Source organism: Blastomyces dermatitidis, assembly GCF_000003525.1.
Source record: "Blastomyces dermatitidis ER-3 genomic scaffold supercont1.8, whole genome shotgun sequence".
In the NCBI taxonomy this organism is placed as follows: Eukaryota; Fungi; Ascomycota; class Eurotiomycetes; order Onygenales; family Ajellomycetaceae; genus Blastomyces; species Blastomyces dermatitidis.
The window spans coordinates 1,375,444-1,388,612 of record NW_025544781.1 but is presented as its reverse complement, the minus strand read 5'-3'; the positions used below and the strand labels follow the sequence as shown (position 1 = coordinate 1,388,612).

Genomic DNA, 13,169 nt, shown 5'->3' with positions numbered 1-13,169 from the left:
TTTCTTCCGCATATCATATCAATATCTCCTTCATTATTCTTGTCAGACTACGGAGTACATTACATGTACTCCGTAATGTACTCCGTAATCAATCTCCCATGGCATGGCAAATGCTCTCTCCAATTCCTCTCCCTTGCCTTGCTGTTTCCTGCCAAGCTCGACCCCCCAACCCCAAACCAAGTCCGCCAACGCGCTAATGCGCCAATGCGCCATCTGAAAGCTCTTATCCTTAGTGGCAATGTAACGTTGCTCCCAAGCGTGCAACCTTGTTCTGCGACCAACTCGCTTGATCGACGACCACTTCTAAGCACAGGCCCTGATTCCAAACCGCCACGTCCTTTCCTGCCTTTGACCTGACCTTTTTGTTGGCCGCCCTCCTCATGCTGGTCTTGTTGGCGAGCAGACCCTTGGAGAGAGAAGCCAGCTTGCAAATCTTGATCTTTGAACGGAGGAAGAAAAACAAACAACGGTGTTGTGCATGAATGACCGCAGGGACTACGGAGTACGGAGTACAGTAGTTACTAGAACTGGGAATTGAGGTTCCTGCTCCCCATACTCCGGACTTGGCTCCTTGATGTTTCGGCGCGTTTAATAGTTCTTCTACTTTAGGCTTAGATTCCACCATTTAGCGCCGTCAATGCTTGACTCGAAGCGTGGTTTAATCCATTCGAGTCAAAATGTCGTGCCACAGGATGGTGTGTGCTTGCTCCCAGGAACTGGCCAGCAGAGGATGATAGACGATCTGGAAAATCACTGTGAGACAAACAGACATTTGTTGGAAGGGAATAGAGAGATTTTGAACCAGCCAGTCTGTCCCTGGATCTTCAACCAAAAAGATCCCAAGCTGTCCAAATGCAGGCCGTTTCTAAACAAGGATGGGGCTTGGCAGAACACCAAATACGGGGAGTACGCTTCCAAAACCCCGTCGCTGCATAGCTCTCTACCTTGGGGAAACATATATTCCGCCGATAAGTTCAATGACATTTTGCAAGTCAGCCTTGAAGGGATATTCAAATATTTTCTCAGCGTTGGTTATTATCTGCCAGGTTCCCATCCGGGCGTTTTATACCTATTTTGTGACCGACAAAACTTGCAAAATCTAGCAAAAGATCGGCAGGTACAAAACTTTGTTACCACCAGAGATCATCTTGAAACCAATGATGGGCAGCAAGTTGTTACACCCAAAGCTTGTGTTTCACAGACCCCCATGGCTTACCAGCGTATTTTCTTCTCCCTGATTAGAGTTTCAGCCGATGATACACCTCTCTATCAATATTTTGAACTAACTAGAAGCCCAGTTCAGTCAGAGGAGTGAAAAACAACACCGCGTTGGCGGGGAAGGAGCACGAATGACCTCAAGTTTTTCACTCCCTTGCCGTGTCCCAATTTGGCTTTCAGGGAGAAATGAATTTCTTTGCAACCTCAAGCCATGTTTTTACCGACGTTACCTTATTTGCGCGAGTTCAACGAAGCGGCGTTGACGGCCAAGAGCGTATGGCATAATGTCGAGAATGAGTAACAACCGAGGCTGGATATCACACGTGAAAGGGACAATCTGGCCTGGCAGCAGTTCGTTCATTTCAATAATACATACATGATGACCAACAGGCTGCTCGACAAGAGGGATCTATAAGGGGCTCTGCAGGGAGCCTCTTTTGTTCCCCTGTGAAACGTAACTCCCGGCTAACAACAAACGGCAAAGGGGGGAAACATGGTTATTCACTTCATTTATGGACTTCCCGACTGGACAGGAAGATGGAAGATTGAGAATAAAAATAGAAAATGTTTGATAACTCTCTGTCTGTTTCGTTTGCTCCCTCCCAAAGCTGCAATTAAAATTGCCAAGGCCCGAGCTTTGCTGGAAAGGGTTTAACTACCGTCAAGGGGGCGCGTATGCCTGAATCTTTAGTTACCCCACGGAGTAAGAGTCCCACCTGCAACCCACCCGTACCGTACCTACCTAGGGAGAGAATTTCATTTTCTGGGGTAAAGGGGGTCCAAACCAGGATGGCCAGAACAAAATCCGGGCGCATTTCTATGCCAAGCTTTGAAGGGAGCATGTTGCACGAAGCTCTCTCTCTCTCTCTCTCTCTCTCTCTTTTTTTTTTTTTTTTTTTGTTTTTTTTTTTTTTTTTTTTTTTTTTTTGAACAGATGTGTTTATGAACAACATCACGACATTTGATATCTCTTTTGATGAGGGTCCATCGTCCTCCCTTTAATAATTTCACACAAACGCGCAGCTCCTCATGATAGAGCTGCCGCATAACGTCTGTTGATGGTTATACGCACACTTCAATATAACGTATGCGTATATAAATATACATATATCTATATCTATATATATATGTCTAGCATATCGGGGCAATCCCGATCCCTATGGAGTCAAAAGGCCCCACAAAATTCTTTCTCTGCTTTGATGTTGTTTGGCCCATGGTGATTCAACACCATCACATAAAGCCAGGTCATGCTGTATTCTATCAGTGATCTCAACTTCTCATATTTTTGCCAGTTTCGTTCTTGCTTCTCCTTTTAAATAAATGGCGGATATTATATCCCAGTGATTTGAGGACTTTTTGATACCTACAGCAAAAGAAATTAGAAGAGAAACGAATAAAAGAAGATTTTATTAGTGGTTCATCAATCTTAAAAAAGATCAGATTCCTGATTATATATGTCTGGGATATATGGACCAGGGCTCCGCAATTTACTACAAAAACAAATTCAATGCCTATCTTCTGCTGCTGTGCAGGTTGGTCATGGCCAGTTCAGCTGATGCGGTTTTCAAGAGGACCTCTGTCAGGGAAGAGACAGACAGATTCTAGGCGTTTTTGTTGTTAACAATGACATCTTGAGATCGAGGTCGGGGTTTGGATGGCCGTCACTGATGGCGATGGGGCGGGAGATTTTTTTTGCCCCTTGGGTTCGTGGAAGCTCTCATACGACCGCTATACCTACCTACTCTTTGCCCGAGAGCTGATGTGATACCTCAGTCCCACCCGTCTGGGAAACGTAGGGGTTCAAAAGAGTCGGGTGCGTTCATGGTCTTTCGTCTTGCTAGCAGGAAATCACAGAATTGACGCGTGCGTGTCTGGCGTTGATGACAATGCTGATCGATATCGTGCCTCCCCCCTTCCTCTCTTTCTCCCTTCCTCCCCCGTGGTGGTGTTTGTCTGCCCGGTGAAGTAAATATATTATGATATGGTTAGTAGCTAGGTCGCACATGGCCTTTTCAGGTCCAAAATCGAGGGTTTGAAGGTGGCTGGTTATGTTTGTACGACGATGGTAGCTTTTCTTTCGATGGGCTATCGTTCCATATCTTGGTTTGTTTCTTCGGAGGTATGCTTGCTAACAACCTCTAGGGGATGATGCTGGCAGAAATAACGGGACATGAATTGAAAATGGATGTTCTTAACTAACTATACGCTAGCATGTGCTTTGTATTCTACGAAAAGAGACGCTGTTCCTTCGCCCCACGCCCGCGGTTTAGCTAACTATATACATACACACATACATATGCCAGTGAACAAACCAGAAAACGCCCTGGAAACAGATAATGGCTACCTACCTACCTACCCCTTTTTCCATTTCCGGACTCTCTTACATATTCAACACCGCATCCCATTCAAAACTCAACAACTCATAACCACGCTGTAGCTATTCAGCAGCGTTGCATCTGCATGTCATTCCAGCAAATGCATGCGATGCGCGGATACTGTCAACTCCCTACGCGCTGACACCACAATTGGATATCCGCCTCTTAGCCGCAGCAGGATTCCTTGTATGTTGCTCTCACGGGACTGACGGGGTGGAAATTGAGGGGCCGATCATCGCGCGCAAATTTTTCAACTTGAGAGGTTTGAGGCTAGAGTTGTTGGCGGGGCGGGGTTGATATGAGATGCGGGCCTTCTATGTGATGGTTGCTCTATGGTAAGTTGTTTTTTATAGATCGTGCCCAGATGGGATGATTTAGCTGAGAGTGATGGTGCGCTGTTTTCGCACATTGACACGTACATAAGGAGATAGGGAGGAGATAATCGGTAACATTTCCTCTTTCAGCATTTAAGAGCCCAATATATCTGTCTGTCTATCTGTCTGTCGATCTCATCGCGATAGTGTTATGTAGACGGCCGGCCCTGCTGTCTTAGGTTTCAGATAATGTTGGTTTCTCTGAGAATCTTCAGCGCCCTTTGGCGCTTCACACGTCTCATTCAGGTGATCTGATTCGCCTTGGGCCACTATGCATTCTTCGTTGTAAAATTGTCGAACTCGGTTGACAGCGTCTTGCGAACTTTTGGATAGAAAGTTTCTATTTCAAAGATTTCCTATGAGCGCGGATTGCATTAAGAGATCTGACAGAGTCAGATGTTGAGCATGGGGTAACATTCACCCCCACTGCTTATTTTTATCCCTGAGCTTTGTGTCGGCTTTTCCGGCTTCCCCGCCAGTTTCTAAGCTATCATTCATGCCTTTCCATCTTCAATATATGGAATGGGATGGATTCGTATAAAATCTATGCGGAGATGGGACTCCCATCTTGAAGAGAGGAAAGTGTGAGTGTCCTCTGCGCAACGGCTTTTGGTTTGACAAACATCTCCTTTCCCCTCACCCCCTCAACAACATTTCGCTGGAAGATTAATATGGGCCATTCTGGCGTTCCAATCATCAAACTGGAGTTCTTACATCTTTGCTCAAAATAGCCATGTATCACACAATTATGGCCAAATCTAGCTGGTGAGAGCTGTGGAAGTGCGGGGTGTGATGGGTTGTCTCGATGTCTATTCCCATGAAGTTGTGCCGAGTGGATATTGGGCAAAGCCACAGATATCAAGAGCACAAAGCGATATATATATATACGTATATATATATATATATTTTTCTTAGGGCTCTCCAGAGGACGGAATCATATTTCTCCAATAAAACTCCTTAATCCCTTGGGATGGGAGATAACATCCAGCCTGTTTTTTGCGCGTCATTCATCAGAGATCCATAACATGGCATATCATGCAATTGGCTAAGGGCATCTCTCGTGCTCAAGGAGTGTGTGTGTATTGTATTGCGACATGACCTGGTCGGCCAATCTTCTGCGCCAGCCCCCCTCCCTTTTGGTCCGGGGCGAGCTTGGTGGCTCGAATCTGGCAGCTCTCCTCCAGGTGGTTGGAAGACTGTGGTTGGGGTTTCCCAACCATCTGCATGAAGGGTGGGTTGCTATTCTAAACATTTGTGTGGGATCTCCCTGTGTGGGTTGAGTGATTCTGTTCTTCTTTCAGAGCATCCGGGTATGATCTCCTAATGGGTAGGTAGGTAGGATACACCGACGGGTCGGTTCTGTGATGGGATTGATCGATCATCAGTGCTGTACGAATTCAATCCCTTTGGCTTTCAGTTTGTCCTTCCCCTTCGCTGGAAATTAGAACGGGAATTTCGTTAATGCAAGTATATAAGATGGTGTGGTTCAGATATCAAAATACCTGTGAGCTGAAAAGTATCAAATCTTCTCTCTATACGGAGTAGCTGATTTAGAGCCGTATGTTCCCTAGTCAAAACTAGAAATCACAGCTGAGTATAGAATATCATATTTAAACCGTTGTGCATAGTCAGTCTCCTTACCCTCACCCAGATGCTTTAGAACCTTGCTCGTGAGGCACAGGAGTTTTCATACATCCTGTTTATCTGATTTTCATGGTGCTTCTCAATTCCTGGCTAAATTTTCAAATAAACATGACGGCGTATTGGTCAAGGCTTTTTCTGAAAATGGTGAGCTTGAAATTCGCCGGGTATGAAAAATCTCAATCCCTGACCAAAAGATTTTCAGGCATCTGTTTCGTTCCGCCGTTTTCATTCTCCTGAGAATGAATATTCAGAGGGGTCATTGTGGTTTTCAAAGCAGACATATTATTGAGGAAGGGGAGGAACAAGAAAAGGAGGCCGAGCATTAAAGTTTTTATTTGTTTTTCTGACTTTTTTTGAACTACTCTTTTACTTTCTCATTTAATGTCCCTGTTTAAATGAGTTAGCAATCTCCGCTAGATCAAGGGCTTCTTTTTTCCACACAAGGTCTCCCCGGCTGAGTTCTCCGGGAGGTATCGCATAACAAGTTTGAAGGGTGAGCGGAGCTTTTCGGAAAACTTGCCATAAACTAGCAACTTTGCCACGTACCATGGGGGATAGTTGGGCATGATGGGCAGAGGTGAAGGTGTATAGGGACCCTCTCCGCGCCACTCCCAATTCCCGCGACATCAGGCGCCTTGGTAAGATGCACTGAGCAAGAATATCAACAGCATCGTCCAGGGGAAGACGGAAAAAAAAATCCCGCCGCGAAGCCTAACTTAGTTGCTGAACTTAGACGCTGAAGGGGGGCGCGTTTTGAAAAGGTTGTTTCGTAGCGCCTGGTTTTCGCTGGAAAGTTTCTTTTCTTTTTTTCCTTTTTTCCTTTTTGCTTTTCTTTTTTGCAAAAAAAATCCCCTTTCTAACGGCTTCCAGAATGGAAGGTGATTAGAACATTCTCTGCACAACGCCCCGTTGGAATCAAAACTCTGACTGACGCAAGCAACTGAGGCCCCCACTTAACTGACCTTCTTCTTCTTCGGACATATCTGCGGACATGTGGTTGGAGGTTGGCTCGCTTGAAATTGCTGGATATTTATATCCTATTTATGGATGAGGGGAGATAAATGTTTGGCCCCTTTACGTAGAATTCATTCTGCAGAAAGTAGTCCCACTTACAGCATGTCTGGCTCATGCTATCCACAGCTCCTCCCCTCCTCCCACGTGGCAGGTTAGGAATCTTTTTCTAGGGAAAAGTCAAAAAGGCTCGCTAGTTGGAAGATTAAGGTTAATTTGATGAAATCTCGATTTCCGCGCCCTGCTCCGTCTGACAAGGAAAATCGGATGTTGATACGCGGGATCCGAGATAGCCTACATCCAGGTACTCCTCATCCATGGATTTAACAGCGTGGATGTCCGTGGGACACAGGCTACGACTGAGTCTGGGTCGGTTCAGGCACTGTACCTAGGTAATAATAATGATGATGATTGCGTCGGCGTCGATCCTCGGATTTGCTTTATCATTTTTGAGTTATCTCCAGAACCAAGATTCAGAAAACTAAAGTCAGAGAAAGTGGGTTTGGTGTTTTGATTGGTTCGATTTCAGCCGGAAATATTTGGGAAGAGGTTTCCAGCTCTGCCTGCTTGCTTCCTTTTTCTGGGGTGAGAATATCGGCCCTTTGCGCCTGCTAGTAATAATACATACAATCTCTATAAGCTGATAAGCGAGGAGGGGGGGGTGGAGATTTGGAGGGATTCCCTTGCCACGCTGTGCTTAAACAGGGATTTCGCTTTACATGCAAACGAGAATGGGGACAGAAATCCATTCCACCCGAAGCTTATTTCGCCCAGGTCTGGCATAAGACGCTGGTGGCTTGAGGGGCTGAAAAAGGCCTGAACTGTTAGGTTTAAGAACCAGTGTATGTAAGGTATTGTGGTTATATGTGTACGTATATACAACTGAAATGGGGGTGCCTGCCTAACGAATCCAGTTAGGTATAAAAATTCGAGGAGGTTCAATGTCGAAATCGGTCGGATATATAGGAAGGGGGCGCATTCAAAAGAGCAAAGTCAAAAAGGGAGAGGAAAAGAGTAGATATAAGACAAAATTTCGAAGGGAGGGGTGAACATTATAAGAAAACAACATATAGGTATCCAAGAAGAAGAAAAAAAGGTTACAGCAAGAAAGAAAACAAGCCCCCTAACAAAAAAAAGGGCTCCCTTAATTTCCCAAAAATACTTTTTCCCGCCCATATCCAATTCATGAAGAGAGGGGGAAGAAAGGAAAAAAGAAAAGAAAAGAAAAGAGATTTTCATCGCCCCCAAAACAGAAAGTGTGAACGGCAGTTTAACAAACTTCATGGGAAGATCCTAACCAGGGAAAGTGAAACAGATAGAATGATGGGAGCTATATCAAACGTGCTCGTGGATCCCAATAAAAAAGACGTCTATGGAAAGGCGGCGTATGTAGCTATGTATGCTTTAGCTCCCCTCGACGAAATATGTCCTACTCCGACTCCTTGCGGCGATCGCCTTGGGGTCATCCGGTAAGTGGGTATGATGGACAACGTGAGGTCGATAAACTGCATCAACAGGGGCTTGCCAGTCATCCAAACCGAGCGGGAAGTACTCGTAGAGAAAATCTGCAGTTTCATTGGGATTGAGTATCTGTGATGCTAGGAGGGGCAGCTGATGTTGGTGCTGCGTTTGGTTTAGAGTGGGCATATTGCCTGAGGAATTGTGATTGTTGTGGGCTAGAGGTTGACGATTTGGTGGCGCTGTGGAAATCTTCTGCAGCTTCTCTGAAGGTGACCCGTCACTGTCCCGCTGTCTATGGTTGTTTACGTTTGTAGCCATTGGCATGACGGGGGGTGTGCCATTTGAATCCCCCACAGAATTTCCTGGGCTTGACCCCTCATCAATGAATGAAAGGCTGATGGGACGTGCCGTGGCACTGATTCGCCGTCTTTTTTCACGATGTTGAGATACCTCTGGACTGGAGTTCGCATAAGAATTCGCTGCATCGTTTACACTGGAGTTGGTAAAAGTGGATGTGGGGAGAGGAGCGGAAGGGCCACTTGAGGCCTGCGTCCATTCCGGATATGATGATGATGGGAGTTGCTGTTTCTTAGCGTCTTGATCCTGAGGAGATTTGCTCCGTTTTGTTGCTGTTCCAGAGGCCTCGCTTGTCGACGCCCGGTTGGCGTTTGCCTGGGCATGTTTTCGTGAGGATGCAGCACTCCCGCTAAGAGGAAGATCCTTTCGCGACTGGAAATTCCTTGGGCTACGACCGCGCACGATCACAGGTCCAGAATGCGCCTCACAGATTGAAATTTTATCACCTGTTGACAATGTTGCGACAATCTTCAATCTCACGACAAAGTGTTGTTGTAATTCCTTCCGCCGGCCATTATTCGCTGTAGCGATGCGAAACTGCAGCCGTTTCCACGCAATCGAGAAAGTGGCATAATCCGAATCGATATCCTGACCTGCCATGATATCCAAAGGAATCGAAGGGGGTTCCTTTTCCGTCTTGTCCTCTGGTTGACCTGTAGCGTTGGCAGCAGGTGTTTTCCAGGGAACGGAAATAATCTTCACGGGATTACCCTCCACTGATTCAGTCGCCGAGACTCTGAGCTCCTGCGCAAGGATGGGAATGCGATCGCCCTGCTCCGTCATGATATATCTCATTGTACGTGGTAGTGTCACTGAGCCTGTGATTTGGAAAAGATTTCGTCTGTAGCAAGTTAATTCCGCCATCGGGGGCGGTCCACTTGGTTTGGTCGTTGGTGAAGTCGTCCACGGCGATTCCGCAAGGAAAAACATGCCATGAAGCTGGGCAGCCATTGATATGGAAGTTCGCCGTAGTGAGTAATCTAGCAAAGTAAAATTGTACATGGGTATAGAAAAGCTGAGCAGCTTATGGTTATGGTCGATGGAGGAGTCTTGTTGAAGTTGCTGGTCGGACGGGAGGGTTTCGAAGGGGGGCATCATTTCTGGGAAAGGGTCGTCGAAGTGAGTATTAGAGAAGCGCCGTATAGAGTGAGCTGGAAGTTGAGGTTGCGCAAAGCCAATGTCGTCACCGCTATGCAAGTACGGACTGGTTAGTCAAAGGCGCAAGCAGGGATGGGAGATAGGGATACTGTAAACGGGACAGACAATACCTAACAAATGTCTCATGGTCATAAGTTGAATGGGAGTCTGGAATATCTAGTGAAGGCATGGCATTGAGATAGTCGGTATTTTGCATATTGGCCATAGACAGCGGGCTGCCTAGGTATGGAATGGCGGTCATGGTGTCGAAACTCTCCATTATTGGGGAGGAGGTGGAAGAGATAGATAGATAAGGCGGTACGGAAGTCGCAAAACAGCGACGGGCAAATCCAACGATGTTATCTATCTGGTAACTGCAGGAGTCGAGAAATCAAACCTGCAGCCACAGTGAATATGCTGAGGGTGGAATGGGCGTAAAATGCCACAGAAAAGATACCCAAGCGAAAGCGAGAGTGGAGCGAGTCGGAGAGGACGAGCAAAGTTTTGAAGCGGCCTAGAGGCGCGGAACGAAGATATTTCTTCCTCTTGCCAGGGGGAGCGTTCGTCTCCAAGAACCCGAGTCTTGTCAAGCAACTTGATAACTTGATAATTCTCCTCTGAGAGTCGAGGAGGGTCGAGGAGTGTCGGTAGTAAGGGGGGTGTGGGGGGGGAAAGAGGTGAGGAGAATGCTGCGGGAGAAACGAAGCAATAATAATTAATAATAATGGCGAGGTGAGAGGGTTGGGGTGAGGCGGTTGGTTGGTTTAAGGTGATGTGGTGAGGTTTGTGGTTTTGGTTTGTATGTGGGGATGCGCTGGGGAAATCGCTGGGGGAAATCGCTGGGGGGAATCGCTGCTTTGCTGGTGGGCGGCGTGGGCGGCGTGGGGAAAAAAAAAAAAAAAAAGCGCGGGGGGTGTCCGACCAACTCGGCGGATCCAAGCACCGGGAAAACAGGAATACGCTGCGTAAGTCTGCGTAAGTCTGGAGTTAAATTGACGACTGGGAAGACCTGTTATGCAATAATTATTATTATTGACTTTGGTCTGTCGCTCTTCTGATTTTGACCTCGTCCTGAGCCATTGGTTAACGCTGATGTTTTATACAGAAGAAGACCCCGAGGGAAGATAGCGAAGCAAACAACACTAGGAAGAAGAGAGAGGAAACAGAAAGTCTACGAGTGCTGGACGACGATAATGCCAATCAATAATAATAATAAGAAGAAGAAGAAGAAGAAGAATTAAATCCGACGGATATGGAGGTATTTGCCCCTCCCTCCTCACCTCACACTCTCTAGGCGCGCCTCTTTAGTGCGATACGAAGCCTGATACACAGCAGCAGCTAGCTCCGCCGCCCATCCAGCTAGAGGCAGTTGAGAAGTTTCCAGGCATGTAAGCTCCGGCCTCCTCCAACCGAAGCGAAAAGCCCAGTTGACACTCCGCAGATCAAACAGTGGGGGGGAACTGTGTTTACGGATGCATGCAGTTTTGTACTGCGTAGGGAAGGTCATGATCTTTCCGCCCGGCTGTTACGGTGTATTGCCTGATATCTCGATACCAGATATTCAAATCGATGCTTGATGGCGACATCCATGTGTCTCATCCTAGCCAGTGCTTGCTGACAGCCTACGACCGCCGGGGCAGATTGGCACCACTTAAAACGGCTTAACGGACCCCACTAAGACCGCATGATTTAAACACCCCGACAATTACTCTCATTATCCCCGGATTACTTGCTTCCTGGAATCATATGCGAAGGACCCATGGACGCGATGTTTGGAACAACATTTCATGACTCGTCCTCATCAAAGCATCCAGTTGTTGCGGCTCAGGATAGGGGCCCAAAGTCAGGTGGGATGGATACCCCCATATCCGTTTAGCGGTAACTACGGAGTAACTACTCCGTACTTGTACTTTGCTCTGGTATTTGTGCTGTATCGCCCTTGCAAAAAAAGACGGGTTGAATGAAGACGACTTCATTCAGGCTTAGCTCGTGGCTGCCCCGAGGTTTGGTGGACCCTTCCCGCGCCCATCGCCCATTTCTCCGGCAGTTTGTGGCGACTAGCTTACTGAAAGACCAAGTTGGCGTCTACAGTAACTCTGATGCAAGAAATGAGAAAAAGAAAAACAACGCGCGCCATTTCGAACCAGGAAACCAGGAGCCGAAAGTCAAAAATATGTGGCCTGAACCAAGATAAACATTACTGCGTATGTACGAGAATGGCCAAAAAATAGATTGCTTTAAATCGGTCAAGATTCTGTCAGCATCGACCAAAAGTGATAACAATAATAATACCCCGTGATAAGCTGGCTTCTTGAATCATGAGCTCTACATCCTGCATTAGGCGGACCCCATGTTGTGCTTCTTCTTGCAATGTATCTCTGCTGTCTCGACTACGCTAAGCCCCGGAGATGGGTTAGACTCGCTAACTTCTCCCTATCTCAACCTGGCTGGGCGCCAAGTCCGGGCTCGTCCGCTCCTTGCAATTTGCAAAGGCATCGGCGTCACTCTTGAGCTTATAAGATGCACAATGCTTGTCTGTACGGCCGTTTGCTTCGAGATGAGATTATATCATCTATACTATAGGCTTGCTTGCCCTGCGCTCAAATCTCTACACCCCAGAAAATGCTTTTGTTTTGCCATAGATAATGCCTATTGTTCTCCCAGTCTGCCCGATATTCATTAGTGGCCGTTTTCCGCCCAGACAGGCACAAGAATTCCAGCGCCTGCCAGTTTCTTTAATGCCAACGGCGTCCTGCTCTTCATGATTTCGATGATGTATCAAAATATGTCACGCAGAGCTAACAAATAATAAGCTCTGCTCGAAAGGTACAGCATACCTGTCCCTACTCCTATTGGTTGCTTATAGTCGGCAATCCCCGCCCCTCACTCACTCCCTCCCTCGATGAACCCACTTCGCCTCGTCCTCCTGTCTGTCAGGACTCAGGAGCTGCACCAAATTGGAGAGATGGGGCAACCTCCACAGTCTCCACCCAATAAGCGGAATAATAGAATTCGCGCGGTGAAATTCCAATGGGAAAGCTCAAGGGCCAGCATCAGCTGCGAGAATCCCTAACAGATACCCAGCAAAAAGGTCCGATACCATTTCTTCGCTTTTTATCAATCCAAATTCTTGGAGGGAAGCAATGAGGAACGCTGATAACTCGAATACAGTGCACACCCAAAGATATGCGGAGGACATTGATTCAGGACGCTTATTAAACTTTTTTTTTTTGTTCTTGCCCACCCACCCCTTCCTATGAAGGATGAAGTTCATCTCCACAAACGCTAATGGAAAAATCACCCGATACTAGTCGGAACGACAGGTTTACTGACTAGTTCCTTGGAAAGTCCCAAGACTAAAGAACGAGAGATGCATGCATGCTGTTGATGCCCGACGGGAGGTCAGGGAAAAATAGGATGTGCGTTCACATCACGAAGACGAAGACCGATGGGGAAAGTTTCCATCACGAGTGCATGGACTCTTTTGTTAAGCGAGGAATACTTTCTCGTTGCTAAAGGTTAAAAACAGAACGAATGCAAAAGAAGCAATGGAGAAGCAAAAATCGGACGGACAAAAAGAAACAAGAGTCAG

General features: G+C 46.8%; 2 protein-coding genes across 2 annotated transcripts; both read right to left on the bottom strand.

Moving 5' to 3' along the window:
- Nucleotides 1–112: 112 nt before the first annotated feature.
- Nucleotides 113–1,743, bottom strand: BDCG_07221 (uncharacterized protein). Its single transcript, XM_045423018.1, has one exon. The coding sequence runs from the start codon at nt 623–625 to the stop codon at nt 230–232; it is 396 nt and encodes a 131-aa protein (XP_045278502.1). The 5' UTR covers nt 626–1,743; the 3' UTR covers nt 113–229.
- Nucleotides 1,744–2,544: 801 nt separating this feature from the next.
- BDCG_07219 (acid phosphatase) lies at nt 2,545–11,543 on the bottom strand. The gene is made up of 4 exons (XM_045423017.1): nt 9,709–11,543; nt 6,158–9,629; nt 5,470–5,998; nt 2,545–5,396 (listed from the first exon to the last, which is right to left on the bottom strand). Exons 1-2 carry the CDS (start codon nt 9,855–9,857, stop codon nt 8,027–8,029), a joined length of 1,752 nt encoding a protein of 583 aa, XP_045278501.1. The 5' UTR covers nt 9,858–11,543; the 3' UTR covers nt 2,545–5,396; nt 5,470–5,998; nt 6,158–8,026.
- Nucleotides 11,544–13,169: the final 1,626 nt, after the last annotated feature.

What these genes read in the sequence shown, in the direction of transcription:
- BDCG_07221 (XM_045423018.1), bottom strand. Translation starts at nt 625, where the DNA reads ATGGTGGAATCTAAGCCTAAAGTAGAAGAACTATTAAACGCGCCGAAA.
- BDCG_07219 (XM_045423017.1), bottom strand. Translation starts at nt 9,857, where the DNA reads ATGGAGAGTTTCGACACCATGACCGCCATTCCATACCTAGGCAGCCCG. An exon ending in GACCATGAGACATTTGTTAG is followed by an intron (nt 9,630 to 9,708) that starts GTATTGTCTGTC and finishes GTACTTGCATAG; the next exon opens with CGGTGACGACATTGGCTTTG.